Source organism: Procambarus clarkii, chromosome 27 (assembly GCF_040958095.1).
Source record: "Procambarus clarkii isolate CNS0578487 chromosome 27, FALCON_Pclarkii_2.0, whole genome shotgun sequence".
Taxonomy (NCBI): domain Eukaryota; kingdom Metazoa; phylum Arthropoda; class Malacostraca; order Decapoda; family Cambaridae; genus Procambarus; species Procambarus clarkii.
Window position 1 is genome coordinate 26,023,631 of NC_091176.1, and position 16,226 is coordinate 26,039,856.

A 16,226-nucleotide genomic window follows, 5' to 3' on the forward strand; every position below is an offset into this window, starting at 1 on the left:
CCAAAGAGCCGAAACTCAACCCCTGCATGCTCAACTAGGTGAGTAATAACGCACACTTGGGTATGACTTGTTTGTAATATTTTAGTTTGCTAATCATTTATGCTATAAGACTGTCAGGCACTCGCACCTTATTAAGGTACTTGCAGTTTACATGAAGGCTTTCTTCCTTACACCTTACCTACTGCTAACTCAAATGGCGCGTTGTTTAATTTAAGGTCTGTAGCAGGTTACCTTACTTTCGTAGCACATCGTGGTCCAGTGGTTTAAGGCATGTGCTTTGGAGTACCCAGGAGGATATTTCCTTGCTTTATTGCAATGTATATATTGTATTTTTGGCATTTTAAATAAAGGAGAGGGAGAAAAAAAGTTTATTCGAATCTCCCCTTCCTCTCTCCCCCCCCCCCCCTTTAGATCTGTATACGAAACGATAGGTGTCCGTGTTGAACACATTGAGTCCAAAACAGTATCATTTACGGATAGTTTATGGATAATTACTTATGACTGAAACTATCTTCCCTGTATTGATTTTTAGAGTAAAATAATATAACCATTTAAATCAGACTAGAATTACGTTAAAATATAATTATAGTTAACTGTTCTAAATATCACTGAGAATTACGTTTATATTTTGATAAATGTATGACATTATTGAGGCTGACTTGGCAAGCCGACGCTGGAGACGGTGTGGATGTGTATGAAAATATCTTCAAGATTTTGTTCTTGCATTTAGCGCAAATTATACACTTCTTAAAAAAGAATTTAAGATTTAAGTGAACATATTTCATCAAGAAGAAAAGTACTACTCAGTCGAATCAAACGTGACAGTGTAGACATGTCTCTATACGAGTTGTCTGTGATAGTGAGAAACATGTCTAAGGTAGGTGGTATTAATGGGATTAAAATACATTAATAAAAGTAAGTCGTTTGAAAAATACTTTTCTCTCTCAGATAATTGGAAAATGTTATGGTTGACGATTTGCGGATGTATCACGTTTGGGGCTTATGAATCACTTCTAATCTTATTTCAATGGGTACAGGACTACCTAATGATATGATGCAACAATTCATACATACATGTATGATATAATTCATACATACATAAGCCTATATAGGGTGGGTTACCATGTTACATGGTTTTCTCAATGGATTTTAAAACTAAGCAATCCTAGCCTAACCTAATCTGGGGTATTGTTTAATCATACGCAAGACAGTTAAACAAAGCTCGTTCTGTGTCAAAATGGTTTATACTGGTATTTTTAGGTTAGGATGTGATAGCCTATTTTGGGCTGCGGTAGGCCCAGTTGGGTTTGATAAGGTTGGTTTGAGTTAGATTAGGTTGGATAGAGTTGAGTAGGTTTTAATACAAATACAAATATTTATTCAGGTAAAGTACATACATACAAGGTGAGATACAAAAAGTTGATGGATTTATAGAGCTACTACATACAATGCCTAAAGTACTATTACGCAAAGTGTTTTGGGCTCATTGGCGAGCCATCTTGTGTAAGATGTGACCTGTATTCCCTAATTTAACATAACCCTACCCTACCTAACCTTGTCATCCTGAATTTACTTGAGGGGCACCATTTCTAGTGACCTCGACAGGGATGGGAAGCAGTCGGTTTGTTAACCCCCTGCATTGCGCTCCTGTTTTTTGGCAGAAACTTCATAGTGCAATTGTTAAGGATATATTTTTGTTGTTTTTATAAATGTTCAGGTAAAGTTAATGTCAAAACGTTTCCGAACTCAACCATTTTCATTTCAAACCACAAAGAGTGATGAAAACATTAAAATATAGCCTAATTAAAAAAGTAATTTTAGAGTTAAAAAAGTTAATTTTTCGAATTATACCTCCTTATGCTGAGCAGTTTAAGGGTTACCAAAGTATGTGCTTGAGAGGTGTGTTATGATTATTTACATTTTGCTCATGGCTCCTTACTCCCTTTCTTGTCTGCATGTAATTGATTACAGTGGTTTGTAGCTGTTTACTTTTCCTACTCGTAGTTGAGTTGCCCTACTTGAAGTTTGTTCGGTGTGATCTTTACATTCCTGTGCTATCGGAAGGTAATTTACCTTATCTTTGCTGATTTATCTGTTAGTTTTAATATTCGACACATTCTGTGATACAAATATTATTGACAGCTTAATGCATCATTACATTTGAAAGAAACATGGTAAAAACATTTACAATAGGAAGAAAATATGACATGTTCAATGTACGTTTTTACAATTTCATGTAAAGAATGCGGGGCTAGGCTGAACTCTGATAACCAGTTATATGCTTATTACGCTCACCAGAAACTTAGTGGTTCGAAATGGTGCATAAAAATTTAGATAGATTTGTTAATTTATTTTATTAAAAAATTTATTAACAAATTTAGATAATGTGTGATATAGTGTAAGGACAGCAACAATACTGTCTTTTATTGTCCTAAGAATATTCTTTGTATGTGACTAATATGTGCTACATATTTTCAAGCATAGCCATGTTGCACACATTTGATTACAGTACTGTATATACATTTCTCAAACTACATACTATTGAACAATATTATAGCAAAAAACAGAGAAAAAGCAATTAAGAGACTGAAATAATTATGAAAAAATATATTTGCTGCAACTGCTAGGGGCTAGTGAGATACAGGTTGTTGGGGCTAATGTCTCCGAGTACCTACTCACTTTAGTGTCCATAAATTGCTCAACTTCCCTGCTCTATCATGGCCAGAGTATGCCACTTACTATTTTTTTTCTTAAGATCAGGAAATGTATTTTAACTATCAGAAAGGAAAAAAAATAACCTTGGAAATTATTTTTGTCTTGCACACCACGGGAAGGTCTCGTGTGAAGGCTGCACAGTACTGGGATTAAGGATGACCCTATTTATTTTTGCTTTCTTTTAAGGCTAGATTGGTAGAGGCAATAAAGAGGGTTGCTGAGTCAGTCATCAATGAAGGAGGTTATGTGAGCAAGATTGAAAGTTTAGGCACTAAAGACCTGCCTTACAAGATGTCAGCACATGGACAAGTCCACACAAAAGGAAAGTAAGTACAGTTATTTGATTCATTATCCTCATTACATTCAACTTTTGAGAAGCTAACTGGGTACCATACAGTGCTTCTATTGGCAGGTGAACATCATGATGTTCATTAAATCTTATTTGATATAAATTAATCTTAAGATTCTTAGCATAATATCCACAGTTATAGATGCCATACCTTGCTTTTAGCACTTGAGTTGGTTGAGACACTAATCCCACTGTATGTAGGTTTTACCGTAATTATCTGGGGGGGAGCCCCTCCGGCTCCCCGGAGCTTACTAGGCTGATATGATAATGTCAGACTCTGGCATCAGTCATGTGTATGGAGTTCTATGGGCCTACTGGGGCTCACGAGCCAGAACCTGGTCCCCTCAGAAGAGGCAAGGGGAGCAATGGCCTATAGAAACCCCAGTGTGGTTGGAAGCATTCTATGTCTGCCATCGACCGGGTTAGGCACCCAGAAAGGTAAGCGTTCCAAAACAAACCCCTGTTCTGGTGAAAATTGCTACCACAAGCCGAACAAGTGGATATAACTCTCCTAAAATAAACGAGCAAACAATCATGACGTCACATGTCACCACGCCGCTGTCCGCGCAGCTCCCCCCTCCCCGGGAGGGGGAAGGGGGAGCTCCAGACCCATCGCGCCAGCTATCCACCCTCAGTTCTGAGGCTGAATGTCAAAAAACTTGAAAAAACCGCTGACCGGAGGGGGGAGAGGGATGCCGGGGAGCCTCTGGGACTCACCCAAAAAATGGCGTTTCATTACATTCAATGCTGGTTTTCTGGGGGGAGCCCCTCCGGCTCCTAAGCCAGAGCCAGAACCTGGTCCCCCTCAGAGAGGCACGAGGAGCAGTGGCCTATAGAAATCCCCCCTGTGGTTAAGAGCATTCTATGTCTGCCATCGACTGGGACAGGCAGCCAGAAAGGTAGGCGCCCCAAAACAAACCCCTATTATGGGGAAAATATTGCTACCAAAAGCCGAACGAGTGGACAGAACTCCCCGAACAAAATTAGCAAACTAGCATGACGTCATCACGTCGCTGCGCCGTCATCTGTGCAACCACTCCCTCCCTGGGAGGGGAAGGGGGGAGCCCCAGACCCCCCGCACCAGCGATTCAACTGGCAGTTCTTGGATGATGCGATTCAGGGGAAGACGTGTGCCTCTGGCTCTTGTTTTGTTTCAGTTCTGTGCCTTGTGGTGTGGGCTGTCTCTACAGATGGTGTGCGAGCCAGGAGTAATATTCCATGGTACTCGAGCTGCATGTGTCCAAGATTCCCTTCCCTAGGTGCCCTGTAAGTACTGCCCTTGGGACTTGGGGGCCTCCTTCCACAAATCTCCTTGGGATCTACCTCCGCTGTGTTTTTTACTGCTCGGTACTTGGCCGCCCTTGGGGTCAGCTGTGGTTTTGTTGCCATTGTTTTTCTCTGGGTTGGAGGTAGTTTTCATCACTGGTAAGGCACAGGGTACTGCATAGCTAGTTATCACCTTTTATAGCAGCCGGCTCTGTTCTGCCTGAGTTGTCCTCTTGCAGGGTTTTTCTTTTGTTTTTGTTTGTTCCTGTCTGGTGGAGGGGGCTCTGCCTTGTCCTCGCCCTATCTGTTGTTGGGATCGGTGTGTGTTTTCTTGTGTTGGTGGATTCTCTCACTAGGCCCCCGTGCATGGACACGTCCCAGAGGTTCAGCAATTAGAAGTTCGTTTGGTAGACTTGGGTGCCGGTTCGCAGTACCCTTCCTGGGCTTCCCTTAACGTGTTAAAATGGCTAAGGGCCCCTGGGAAACCCCAAGGGGGCTCCATGGTCACATGGATGTGACCCTTGAGTCCCCCCACCCCCTCACTTCTTGCGAGTTGAAGGTTGCTCTGTCCTCTTGTCTCGGGGCGACATTCACTAGTAATTACCTAAGTGTAGTTACAGGATGAGAGCTACGCTCGTGGTGTCCCGTCTACCCAGCACTTTGTCATATAACAATTTGAAGCTACTGACGGTTTTGGCCTCCACCACCTTACTCACCTAACTTGTTCCACCCGTCTACCACTCTGTTTACAAAAGAGAATTTTCTTATATTTCTCCAGCAGCTTTGTTTTGTTAGTTTAAATCTATGACCTCTTGTTCTTGAAGTTCCGGGTCTCGGGAATTCTTCCCTATCAATTTTATTGATTCCTGTTACTATTTTGTACGTAGTGATCATATCGCCTCTGTTTCTTCTATCTTCTAGTTTTTGCATATTTAATGCCTCTAACCTCTCCTCGTAGCTCTTGTCCTTCAGTTCTGGGAGCCACTTGGTGGCATGTCTTTGCACCTTTTCCAGTTTGTTTATGTGCTTCTTAAGATATGGGCACCATACAACCGCTGCATATTCCAGCTTTGGTCTAACAAAAGTCGTGAACAATTTTTTTTAGTATTTCGCCATCCATGTATTTGAAAGCAATTCTACAGTTAGAAAGTGTAGCATAGGCTCCTCGCACAATGTTCTTAATGTGGTTCTCATGTCACAGTTTTCTATCTAGAACCACCCCTAGATCCCTTTCTTTGTCAGAATTCTTTAAAGATTTCTCACATAATTTATAGGTTGTGTGGGGTCTATGTTCTCCTATTCCACATTCCATAACATGGCATTTATTCACATTAAATTCCATTTGCCAAGTGGTGCTCCATATACTTATTTTGTCCAGGTCTTCTTGAAGGGCATGACAATCTTCTAGGTGTCTTATCTTTCCTATTATCTTAGCATCATCAGCAAACATGTTCATATAATTCTGTATTCCATCTGGTAGATCGTTTATGTAGACAATGAACATTATTACCGGTGCAAGAACAACCCTGTGGTACTCCACTTGTGACATTCCTCCAATCCGATACATTGCCTCTGATTACGGCCCTCATTTTTCTATCAGTTAGGAAATTTTTCATCCATGCTAGAAGCTTACCTGTCACCCCTCCAATATGTTCCAGTTTCCAGAACAACCGCTTATGTGGAACTCTGTCAAAAGCCTTTTTCAGGTCCTGATAGATGCAGTCCACCCAACCATCTCTTTCCTGTAAAATCTCTGTGGCTCGATCATAGAAACTGAGTAAATTCATTACACAGGATCTTCCAGATCGAAAACCATACTGTCTGTCTGATATTATATCGTTTTCTCCAGGTGTTCTACCCATTTAGTTTTAATTATTTTTTCCAATATTTTGACTATTACACTTGTTAATGATACAGGTCTATAATTGAGGGGGTCTTCCCTGCTGCCACTTTTGTAGATTGGGACGATGTTAGCCTTTTTCCCACACATCAGCTACAACTCCTTTACATAGGGATGCCTGAAAAATCAGGTGAAGTGGAATGCTGAGCTCAGGTGCACATTCTCTCAGAACCCATGGTGAAACTCCATCTGGACAACTGCTTTGTTCTTACTTAGCTCCTTTAGCATTTTCTCCACTTCATCTCTAGACACCTATGTGCTCTATGCTGTTCTCTGGAATTCTTATTGTGCCTGGTTCCCTGAAGATTTCATTTTGTACAAACACACTTTGGAACTTTTTGTTTAATGTTTCACACATTTCCTTTTCATTTTCTGTGAATCTATTTCCCATTTTCAACCTCTGAATATTATCCTTAACCTGCAATTTGTTGTTTATGAATTTATAGAATAGACCTGGTTCTGTTTTACATTTGTCCGCAATCCCTTTTTCAAAATTTCTTTCTACCTCTCTCCTCACTGCCGTGTAGTTGTTTCTCGCATCTTTGTATCGCTGGTATGTTTGGGGGTTTGGCCTCTTCCTATATTGATTCCATTTTTGTATCTTTTGGTCTCTTGCCCTTTCGCAATTTCTGTCGAACCAATCCTGTTTCCTAGTTCTGCATCTTTGCTTTGGAATAAAAAAAAATTGTGCCTTTATCATATTTTTCACAAAACTTGACATACATCTCATTTACTTCATTTCCTAATAGCAAGTCTTTCCAGTCAATTTCCTTAAAGAAATGTCTCGCTTGGAGACTTACTTGGGGAGAGTTGTCCTTCTGGCCCCTTGGTGACCGGCTCAACCTTGGTTTCAGGTGTTGCTTGCTCAGTGTCCGAATCCAAGGCTCTTCTTGTGGCTCCGTCTCTTTCAGCAGATCGGTCCAGCCCGGTATGTGGCTGGTTCACTCTTATCCTCGAGTCTTCGCGTCTGGGCTTTTTGACTTAGGTCTATCATCACTTGTATGGTGCACAGGTGGCTTCGTTGGTGGTGTCCCATCTGCAGGCTTAGTCTCGGCGGCAATATGAAGTTTCCTGGCGGTCCTTCCGGTATTTCTTATTTTGGTCCTGGTAGTCGATTTGTTCATTCGGAGCCATCCCCTTTTCTGGGGAAGAACGAGTCTGTTGCTTTTCGGAGGGGGGTCCTTGAGTTGTTGATGCTTGGTTGGTTAAGCCGAGGGTGCATTATGTGTGTGTGCGGTTGCAGCTCTCCGTCGTTATCTGCGCTCCATGGCTTCGGTGGCAGGGTACGCGCTTTGGGATGATCCCAGGTTCCCTTCTTCCCAGTTCCAGGGCGCGGGTCTCTAAGGTCGTCCAGAGAGTTATTCGGTCCAGCCAGCCTGCGGTTTATCCTTGTGCCCACGACATGCGTAAGTTTGCTGCGTTGGCTGCCATATTCGGTAACATGTCTTGGGCTGACATTTGACATTCGGGCACAGGGTTTTTGGAGGTCAAACAGGGTTCTAGCCGCTCACTACCTTGTTAATGTTCCTGGGCCCAGTTGGGCTTGTGTCGCAATGGGTTGGGGGTTACAGCCAGTTGTCTCGACTTCGAGTTGAGCGAGAGCCGACCGCCTCCCGGGTAAGTCCCTTTTTGTTTTGCCTTTAGCTAAGTAACTCCGGGGATCCGCAGGGGCTCCCCCCAGAAAACAAGCATTGAATGTAATGAAACGCCATTTTCTGGGTGAGACCCAGAGGCTCCCCGGCAACCCTCCTTCCCTCCGGTCGGCGGTTTTTCACATGTCAAAACACACGAAAAATTATTGCTGTCAGATAATAGTTTTTAATGTCACCATTATTGCTGTCAGGTAAGCCACTGTTACTTGTTATGTTTGGATCCCACATTAATCCCTAATATACACCTTTCTGTCTTAAAACAAATTAAAAATATATCACTGGCTTACACATTCAATCAATTTTGGTCTGGAGCTCTCCCTTCCCCTCTCCCGGTGATGGGGGGTGCAGACAGCGGTGCGGCGACGTGGTGACGTCATACTCGTTTGCTAGTTTTCATTTGGGGAGTTATGTCCACTAGTTCGGCTTTCAGTAGCAATGCTAACCAGAATAGGGGTTTGTTTTGGAGCGCTTACCTTTCTGGGTATCTAACCCGGTCGATGGCACACACAGAATGTTCCAACCACATGGGGATTCTATAGGCCATTGCTCCTTATCAATCCCTGAGGTGGCCAAGTTCCGGCTCATGATCCCCGGTAGGCTTAGAACGCCATGCACATTGACTGATGCCAAAGTCTAATATATCCATATCAGTCTGGATAGCTCAGGGGAGGCTCCGGCTCTCACCCAGAAAATGACATTTCATTACATTCAACGCTGGTTTTTTAACTAACTTATTCCCATTCTCTTGTAGATTATAATAGATAGCATATTCAATTGCCAAAAAAAAGAACATTGTTACTCTTACCCAAGGAGGAAAGGTACTGAATGTCAAACATCTCATCTTCTTTCCTTTTAAATATCAAATCCAGCATTGATGAAGCAGTCCCTTCTCTGTCTCATATCTGTTTAACATGTTGGTACATGAATGTCTCCAGAATGAGGTTTACAAATCAGCTGGTCCAAAAGTCCTCCTTTCTTGCTTCATAAACTTTCAAGTCTACTGATTTTAAATTGAAGTCACCAAGAACATGTATCAACAATTGTGAGTTATCCATACCTGCTCTTACTCTTATCACTTTCAGGATCATTATAAGGCCCTCTCTTTTGTCATGTAACTATTATTACTTAGTCTATGGTTTGTGTGTGTGTACGAGTGGGGGTGAATGAAAAATGAGGCAGGATATCACAATCTGGGGATTTATGTTTTGTAATATCAGTTTGATTTGTCTGATGCTGCATCCTCAGATTGCTCCAAACATTCGTTTAAATTACAGAAATGTCTTATTTATTCCAGCTACATTTTGATTAAGTTTGCTGCACCGCCCACTACCATTGGTGATATAACTGACAACTGCAACAGAGATGTTGACCTAGTGCGGAATTTTCTGTCAAGGATTGAGCCACTTCCACACTTCAAATGCACTCTTCATGAAGAGATTAAGCCACCATCATTTAGGTATGCATATTCAAAAAAATATTGATCCATAATGTTCTGTTTTATAGATATCTGATGGAAAAAAATAGATAAATGTGCAGTGAACATAAACTTTGAAGTTCTGAACCTTTCTGAGCATGTTTTACTGCTCTCATAGGTTACTGCATGACCCAAAAGTAAATGCAATAATCTAATCTAAATAATATTCTAAAGTCAAGCAAGCACCTTGCTTGCATGCTTGCTTGACTGTTGTCACAGGGGTTACAGAGTCATCAAAGGTCATAGATGGTGCTTGGAAGTCACTTGTGCTAGTGTCATCCACCCAGAATAGGCTGATGTTTCAATTGTTTGTTCACAAGCACAAACCCTTTCATAACAACTAGTATACAGCTTTTTGGCTGTACCTTACCTTGAGGTTACCTTGCAGTGATTCCAGGGCTCAGCGACCCCGCGGCCCGGTTGTCGACCAGGTCTCTTCGTTGTAGACTAGTTTTTCTACAAAGGCTGTAGACTTTTCATTTGCAAAATGCAAATGAAGTCAGTCTTGACTAATTCTAGGTCACTGACAACAGAAATGATGTTTAAAATTGTTGAGTAGCTCTAGTTTTCATTCAAGACAAGTCTTAAACTTGTTTTGCTGCATAATGGGAGTGTTTTGCCTTCAATTCCATATGGTAATGCAGCCCATATGAAGGAAACTTATGACAACATAAAGCAACTATTGAGGTGCATAAACAATGATCAACATCAATGCCAGCTCTGTAGTGACTTGAAGGTTATTGCTCTTGTGATGGGGTCTGTAGGGTAGATACAGAAAGTTCTACTCTTTTCTTTAAGAGTGGTATAGTTGTGCAAGAGACTCCCACTGTGCCTTGAGAGATTGACCACTCTGTCCATCACTGGAGCATGGGAGAGAAACTTTCAGCATCTATCACTTAGTGAATCTAAGATTTTGTTAGCACCCTTACACACAAAACAATAGCTAATGGGCACTTAATTTTTATTTGTTAATTTAACACATCAAAATGCATAAGTAGCTTCTTGGAAGGCATTGGTTTCTCATGGTTTGCCCTGACCTTTTCGCGGTTCGTCTCTTTGATGTCTACAGGTATTTATAAGGTTGAATCGCAAAATTCTGTAATATTCTTGATGTTCTGTAATATCAACCCCAAGTTGTTTTCTCTGTCCAATTCCAGAAAAATTTCTTTTCCATGTGGTATCTTGTGTTAAGCCTCCTGTTCCCAGTTCCTAGCTTCATTACTTTGTACTGTCCTGTACTTGATTTAGTTAAACTCGAAAAACCACTTGAGGGACCATTGTTTCATTATGTCCAGATTAGCCTGTGGTTACTTTCAGTCTTCCATCACATTTATCCTCCTCTTAATGTTTGCATCATCATCAAACATTGAGAGGAAGGAAGCTATTCCGTCAAGCTTACCTGGTTGTTAAACAATATGGCGGGTCGTATTCTGGGGAAAAATTAGTACTGTATTATGGACCTGCCTGAAATGTTGTGTATGCTTGTGGCTTTACAGTAATGTAAGAACTCTATTATGTATGTATTTGTGTGTTTATATATTTATATATATATATATATATATATATATATATATATATATATATATATATATATAAATATATATATATAAATATATATATATATAATATATATATATATATAGAAAAAGTTAGGTTAGGTTAGGTAGTCAAAAAACAATTAATTCATGAAAACTTGGCTTATTAGGCAAATCGGGCCTTGCATAGTAGGCTGAGAAGTGCGTTCTAGGTACGACATATATATATATATATATATATATATATATATATATATATATATATATATATATGTCGTACCTAATAGCCAGAACGCACTTCTCAGCCTACTATTCAAGGCCCGATTTGCCTAATAAGCCAAGTTTTCATGAATTAATGTTTTTTCGTCAACCTAACCTACCTAACCTAACCTAACCTAGCTTTTTTTGGCTACCTAACCTAACCTTACCTATAAATATAGGTTAGGTTAGGTTAGGTAGAGTTGGTTAGGTTCGGTCATATATCTACGTTAATTTTAACTCCAATAAAAAAAAATTGACCTCATACATAGAGAAAAGGGTTGCTTTATCATTTCATAAGAAAAAAATTATAGTAAATATATTAATTCAGGAAAACTTGGCTTATTAGGCAAATCGGGCCTTGAATAGTAGGCTGAGAAGTGAGTTCTGGCTACTAGGTACGACATATATATATATATATATATATATATATATATATATATATATATATATATATATATATATATATATATATATATATATATATATATATATATATATATATATATATATATATATATATATATATATATATATATATATATATATATATATATATATATATATATATATATATATAAATAGTGGGGATTGATTGATTTTTTCTTAGTTTTTTGCAGTAATATTATTCAATAGTGTGTAGTGTGATAGATTTATATAATAAAATGTATGAATCATCGCTATACTCAAAAGTATGGTGTTCATATTAGTTGTTCAATTATTACGTTCATAAAACAAATAACAAATAGTTTTGCAGTTATTACACTATGTACACACATTATATATAAGTATCTGCATGTTTTGTTCACCACAACTGTACAGCTAAGCTGATATAGTTAGTTCAGGAACTAAGAGACATCGCTACACTTAGTCAGCTAGTGGCTACCTCCCTCACTCATTCAAGGTCAGGTGCACTAAATTTCTCCCCCAACAATACTGTTTGGGGTGTTATTACACTATATACACACATTATATAAAAGTATCTACATGTTGTATGCACCGTAACTGTACACCTAAGCTTGTAGGGTGCATAATGGCCACCCTCTACACAGCTAGACAAATCATGCAGACGACGCCATCGCCGTCACCCAAATGACTCCTCCCAACATAATCCTTTTGCTGTTATTACACTAATACACACATTATATATAAGTATCTACATTTGTGTTCACCATAGAGAACCACTGAGCTGGTATGGTGAATGCAGACAATAACAGGTGGCCACACAGTCAGTAAACGACGCTATCTCCCTCCCTCCCCACAGCATTACTACTCCCACACAGCGCTAATTATCACAACAATCCTGCTATTATCACAATCCTGGTCATTTTTATCAGTCAGGAGTCATCTGTAATACTATCATCGCTAAATAATAGCAGTTACTATTTTGCAGTTATAATATAATAGCAGTTAGTTATTTTGACATTTTTAGGCAATGCTGTGGTCACAAGCTGAACAGCAATGCTGTTAGCTCATGCTGCATTCCCAGCCTTGGTTGCTCCAACAGTACTGTGGCTCTAACACCGGGCAATATTGCCCATGATTTTTTTTAAACATGGCGTCTGTTTACAAGAGCCCTGAGGAAGCTGATGTGAACCCCATGTAGCCGCAGGCCATTTGAATCCTGCCTGGCACCCTATGGCGTATAGATACACCATGCGCACTGTGGGACATGCTACTCATGGCATATTTATACGCCATGTGCAGTTCAAGATTTAATGTAATGCTTTTTCAAAAGTTTTGGAGAATTTCCTGTATAACATATTGACTGGAAATCATTGCTTTGAATAATAGATTGCCATTGAGAAAAGTGTTGGTTTTTTGGGCTAGGTTAGTTTTTCTTAAACCCATGCTCTAATACAGAATTTTGACGACATTGGGTACACCGATATGGTTCACTATTGCTTTCCTTTGAATTTTCTTGAGGTTTTTGTATATATGAGACTTGGCTGATTGACGTAGTTTTCTGCTGCACCTTTCTATGCTTTTCAAGAAAGATATCATGGAAATGTCCTTGAGTGCACTTTTCCTTGGTCAAGGGATTTTCTACAAAAATATATAAATAAATAAATGTATGGAAAAAATGTTTTTAGTTTGCTGCCTTACAATTTTAGACTAAATCCTGTCCTGAAACTTTGGAGTCCTTAACTCGTTCTTCTCCTGAACATCAAGCATCTTTATAGGAGTTGGGATGTTATCTAGGCTTTCTTATGCAGATGCTGCCATGAAGTACAGTAGAACCTTGGCTTATGAATGCCCCTCTTTACAAATTTTTCGGGTTACGAGCTCAATTTCTTTGTAAAATTTGAATCGGTTTACCTGCGAGCTTGTTGATACACGTATGGGTCAACCAAGCGCATGGTTCTTGGTGGCACAGGTGACCATGCTTCAGTTTACCAGTGGCTCTTGCTTTAGTGATGATCGCACTTAAATTCTTTGTAAAGAATTTCATTGTTTTTCAGCTTTCTAAACAAAATTATTTATGTACCGCACCACGAGTTCATCAACAATTAAGAAGTGGTGTGCAGTATGGGAAGAAATGCAAAGTTTTGTTAAAATGATTCACCCAAATCAAGCTGCAGTATGCCGTTGCCTTAACCTTTTTAATGATGCTGTGATGCCTCACTACAGACAAGTGTTAAAATGTAGGGAAAAAACAAGTCTATGGAAAGGTTCTTAGTGAGAAAAACAAGCAGCAAGCCACAATCAGGTCCTAGTGGTATGCAGGCAAAACGTAGAAGAGAGAGTGAGTGACCCCAGAGAAATCATCACTGCCTGATGTTATAATGGAAGGGGACTTCCCTTCTAAACACTATCACCTCTCCTACTCCCCACCCTCCTCACTGTCTTCCATATCCCAGCAAGAGTCATCAATAAAGGTAAACTATAACTTGTACATAACATAGAACAAAATATTTGTGTGTTTTATGTATGAAATGTATTTTGAAGTTAATATTTTTTGGAAGTGTGGAACAGATTAATAAAACTTGTGGGAAAATTCATTTCGGGTTGCGAATTTTTGGTTTACGAGTTATCTCTAAGAATGGATTAAATTCGTAAACGAAGCTACCAGTGTTATTTATTGAGCTTATTTTAATTGCCTCCAACGTCAAGTGATTCCAATATCTTCATAATACATTAGCATGTGTAGGTCTATTTACAGTATCCAATTGCATTTTTATTTTGTAGCTCATTGCACATTTTCTTTTTCAGATGTGACGTCCAGAAAATGATTCAAGAAGCTGAAAGCAGACGTCCTCGTCACCTTAAGAAAAAATTCTCATTAAATACCGGCATTGGGTACAATCCTTTTTGAATCATTCAGTCTTGCATCTCAAGACTGTTCTGGTGTAACTCGATGCATCACAAATGTTTGTAAATATAATTGTAATAAATGGTACTATACAGTACACTTTTTTCTACCAATGTTCATCATATTAAGAGCTGGTTAATATCTCTGAATGGTTGAAAGCATTTTTTTCTGGGGGGGGGGGGGGAGCCCCTTAATGACTCCTTGAAGATATGTTGCTTCCCAATACTTAATCACAGTTGTTGTTGGCCTACCAGAGCAAAAATGTGGCCCCTTGAAGAGAGACAGGTAGCAGTCAATTGTCACCATCACCTTTACCAAGAAATCACCCAGAAGTAATTATCGAAAGAAGACATCAATCTGGGGAGACTATGTTGCACCATTAGTGTTGCCGGATATGCAAAAGGTGCTAAATATCACTGAGAATGCCAATGCGAGAACAAAATTCACGTAAGGCAAGTGGTATTAAAGGTATCAAATTTACTGGATTCTATCAAGTAAGTAATTATCAAAAGAAGGCACCAAACCGGGAAGCCTGGATTCTATCAAACAAATGACCATGGGGAACATTTGGGAAACAAAACACGTGAATGTCATGAAAATCAGGACGTTCTACAAGGTGGTGCACAACTAAGGGATAAGTTCGGACAGTAAGAAGCAGGGACAGCTTTCCATTAAGTGCCTTCCAGTTAAGCGTGTATGGCCAATACGTAACCTACCCAGAGCCCTTTCCCACAGCATTACGATGGTAGAAGGAAAGCTACCCTTAAGAGCACACTCGAGACCAACAACTCTGCCAACGGTTTCATTCATAGATCTTACTAGGTGAAAACCCAAATAAGGAATGCCTTTATGAAAAAATTAGTCAAGTCCAGATAGCCTCCTAAAGCAACTAGTCCATACTCATTTCAGGTAATACCAATGTGGCTGGGAACCCAACAAAACTCGGCTATCTTAAATGTTCAGATAAGAAATAGCCAATAATGGATTTTGACTACCTGCATATGCATATGATTAAATATGCATATGCATATTAAGGATGCATATGATTAAATGACTCCAAAGCCATGAGAACACTGCGAGAGTCAACCACAGTGACAAAGCAGCATTGACGTTGGAAAAGCAATTGACTAGCATACAAAATCACACAGATCAGCAGTGAAGATGCTAGCCTCCAGGGGGGCCAGATGGCACATAGGTTTCGTTTGGAAAGACTACGGAATAGCAAACACAGTCGGTAGATTTGAATCCATCTGTGAATAAAGTAATGGAATGTAAAGGAAATGCATATCATAATAGGAAGAAGCTTTTACCATGCAAGTCTTGCAAAATTTTAAATGTGGGACCATCCATGGTGGCAAGGATGTGTAATGATTACTACTTTGCAATGACTGCTGCAATTGTAATATCACTAGTATGTCATACATAACATTAAATTAATTAATCACTCAAGATGTTTACTTAGAGCTCAGATCAACTGGAGGGAGAGCGAGAGAAGTAATTAGCTGTTACAGTTCACATGACTACCCAATTGGCGCCGCCACCACCTGGAATTACCAGACAGGGAACCGGGGAAGAGACGTGAGGACTCATAGATGTAAACATCCTACCAGGACAAGGTGTAAGCAACTAAAATGGTAATAGGATCTGACATTCTAATAATCTTTAAACCACTTAGGTGTACTATATAGAATAAGGGGAGCACTGCAGGACATTAATATTGACACCTTAATAGGGAACTGTCAAAAGGGGGGGGGGGCGAATAAC

The 16,226-nt window shown here is 39.7% G+C and overlaps 1 protein-coding gene across 3 annotated transcripts in view; it reads left to right on the forward strand.

Annotated features, from left to right (window-relative positions):
- The window catches only part of mRpS6 (mitochondrial ribosomal protein S6), a 28,416-nt gene extending 13,860 nt beyond the window's left edge, over positions 1–14,556 (forward strand). Inside the window, exons 1-4 of one of the 3 annotated variants that reach the window (XM_069332472.1) lie at positions 621–692; positions 2,902–3,041; positions 9,177–9,338; positions 14,363–14,556. In XM_069332472.1, the coding sequence (XP_069188573.1) occupies positions 636–692; positions 2,902–3,041; positions 9,177–9,338; positions 14,363–14,465 (462 nt within the window). In that variant the 5' untranslated portion in view covers positions 621–635 and the 3' untranslated portion in view covers positions 14,466–14,556. Of the gene's footprint in view, positions 1–620; positions 878–2,901; positions 3,042–9,176; positions 9,339–14,362 lie in introns of those variants that run through there. The other 2 variants (XM_045749123.2, XM_045749124.2) reach the window with 2 other exon arrangements.
- The last annotated feature ends 1,670 nt before the right edge of the window (positions 14,557–16,226 follow it).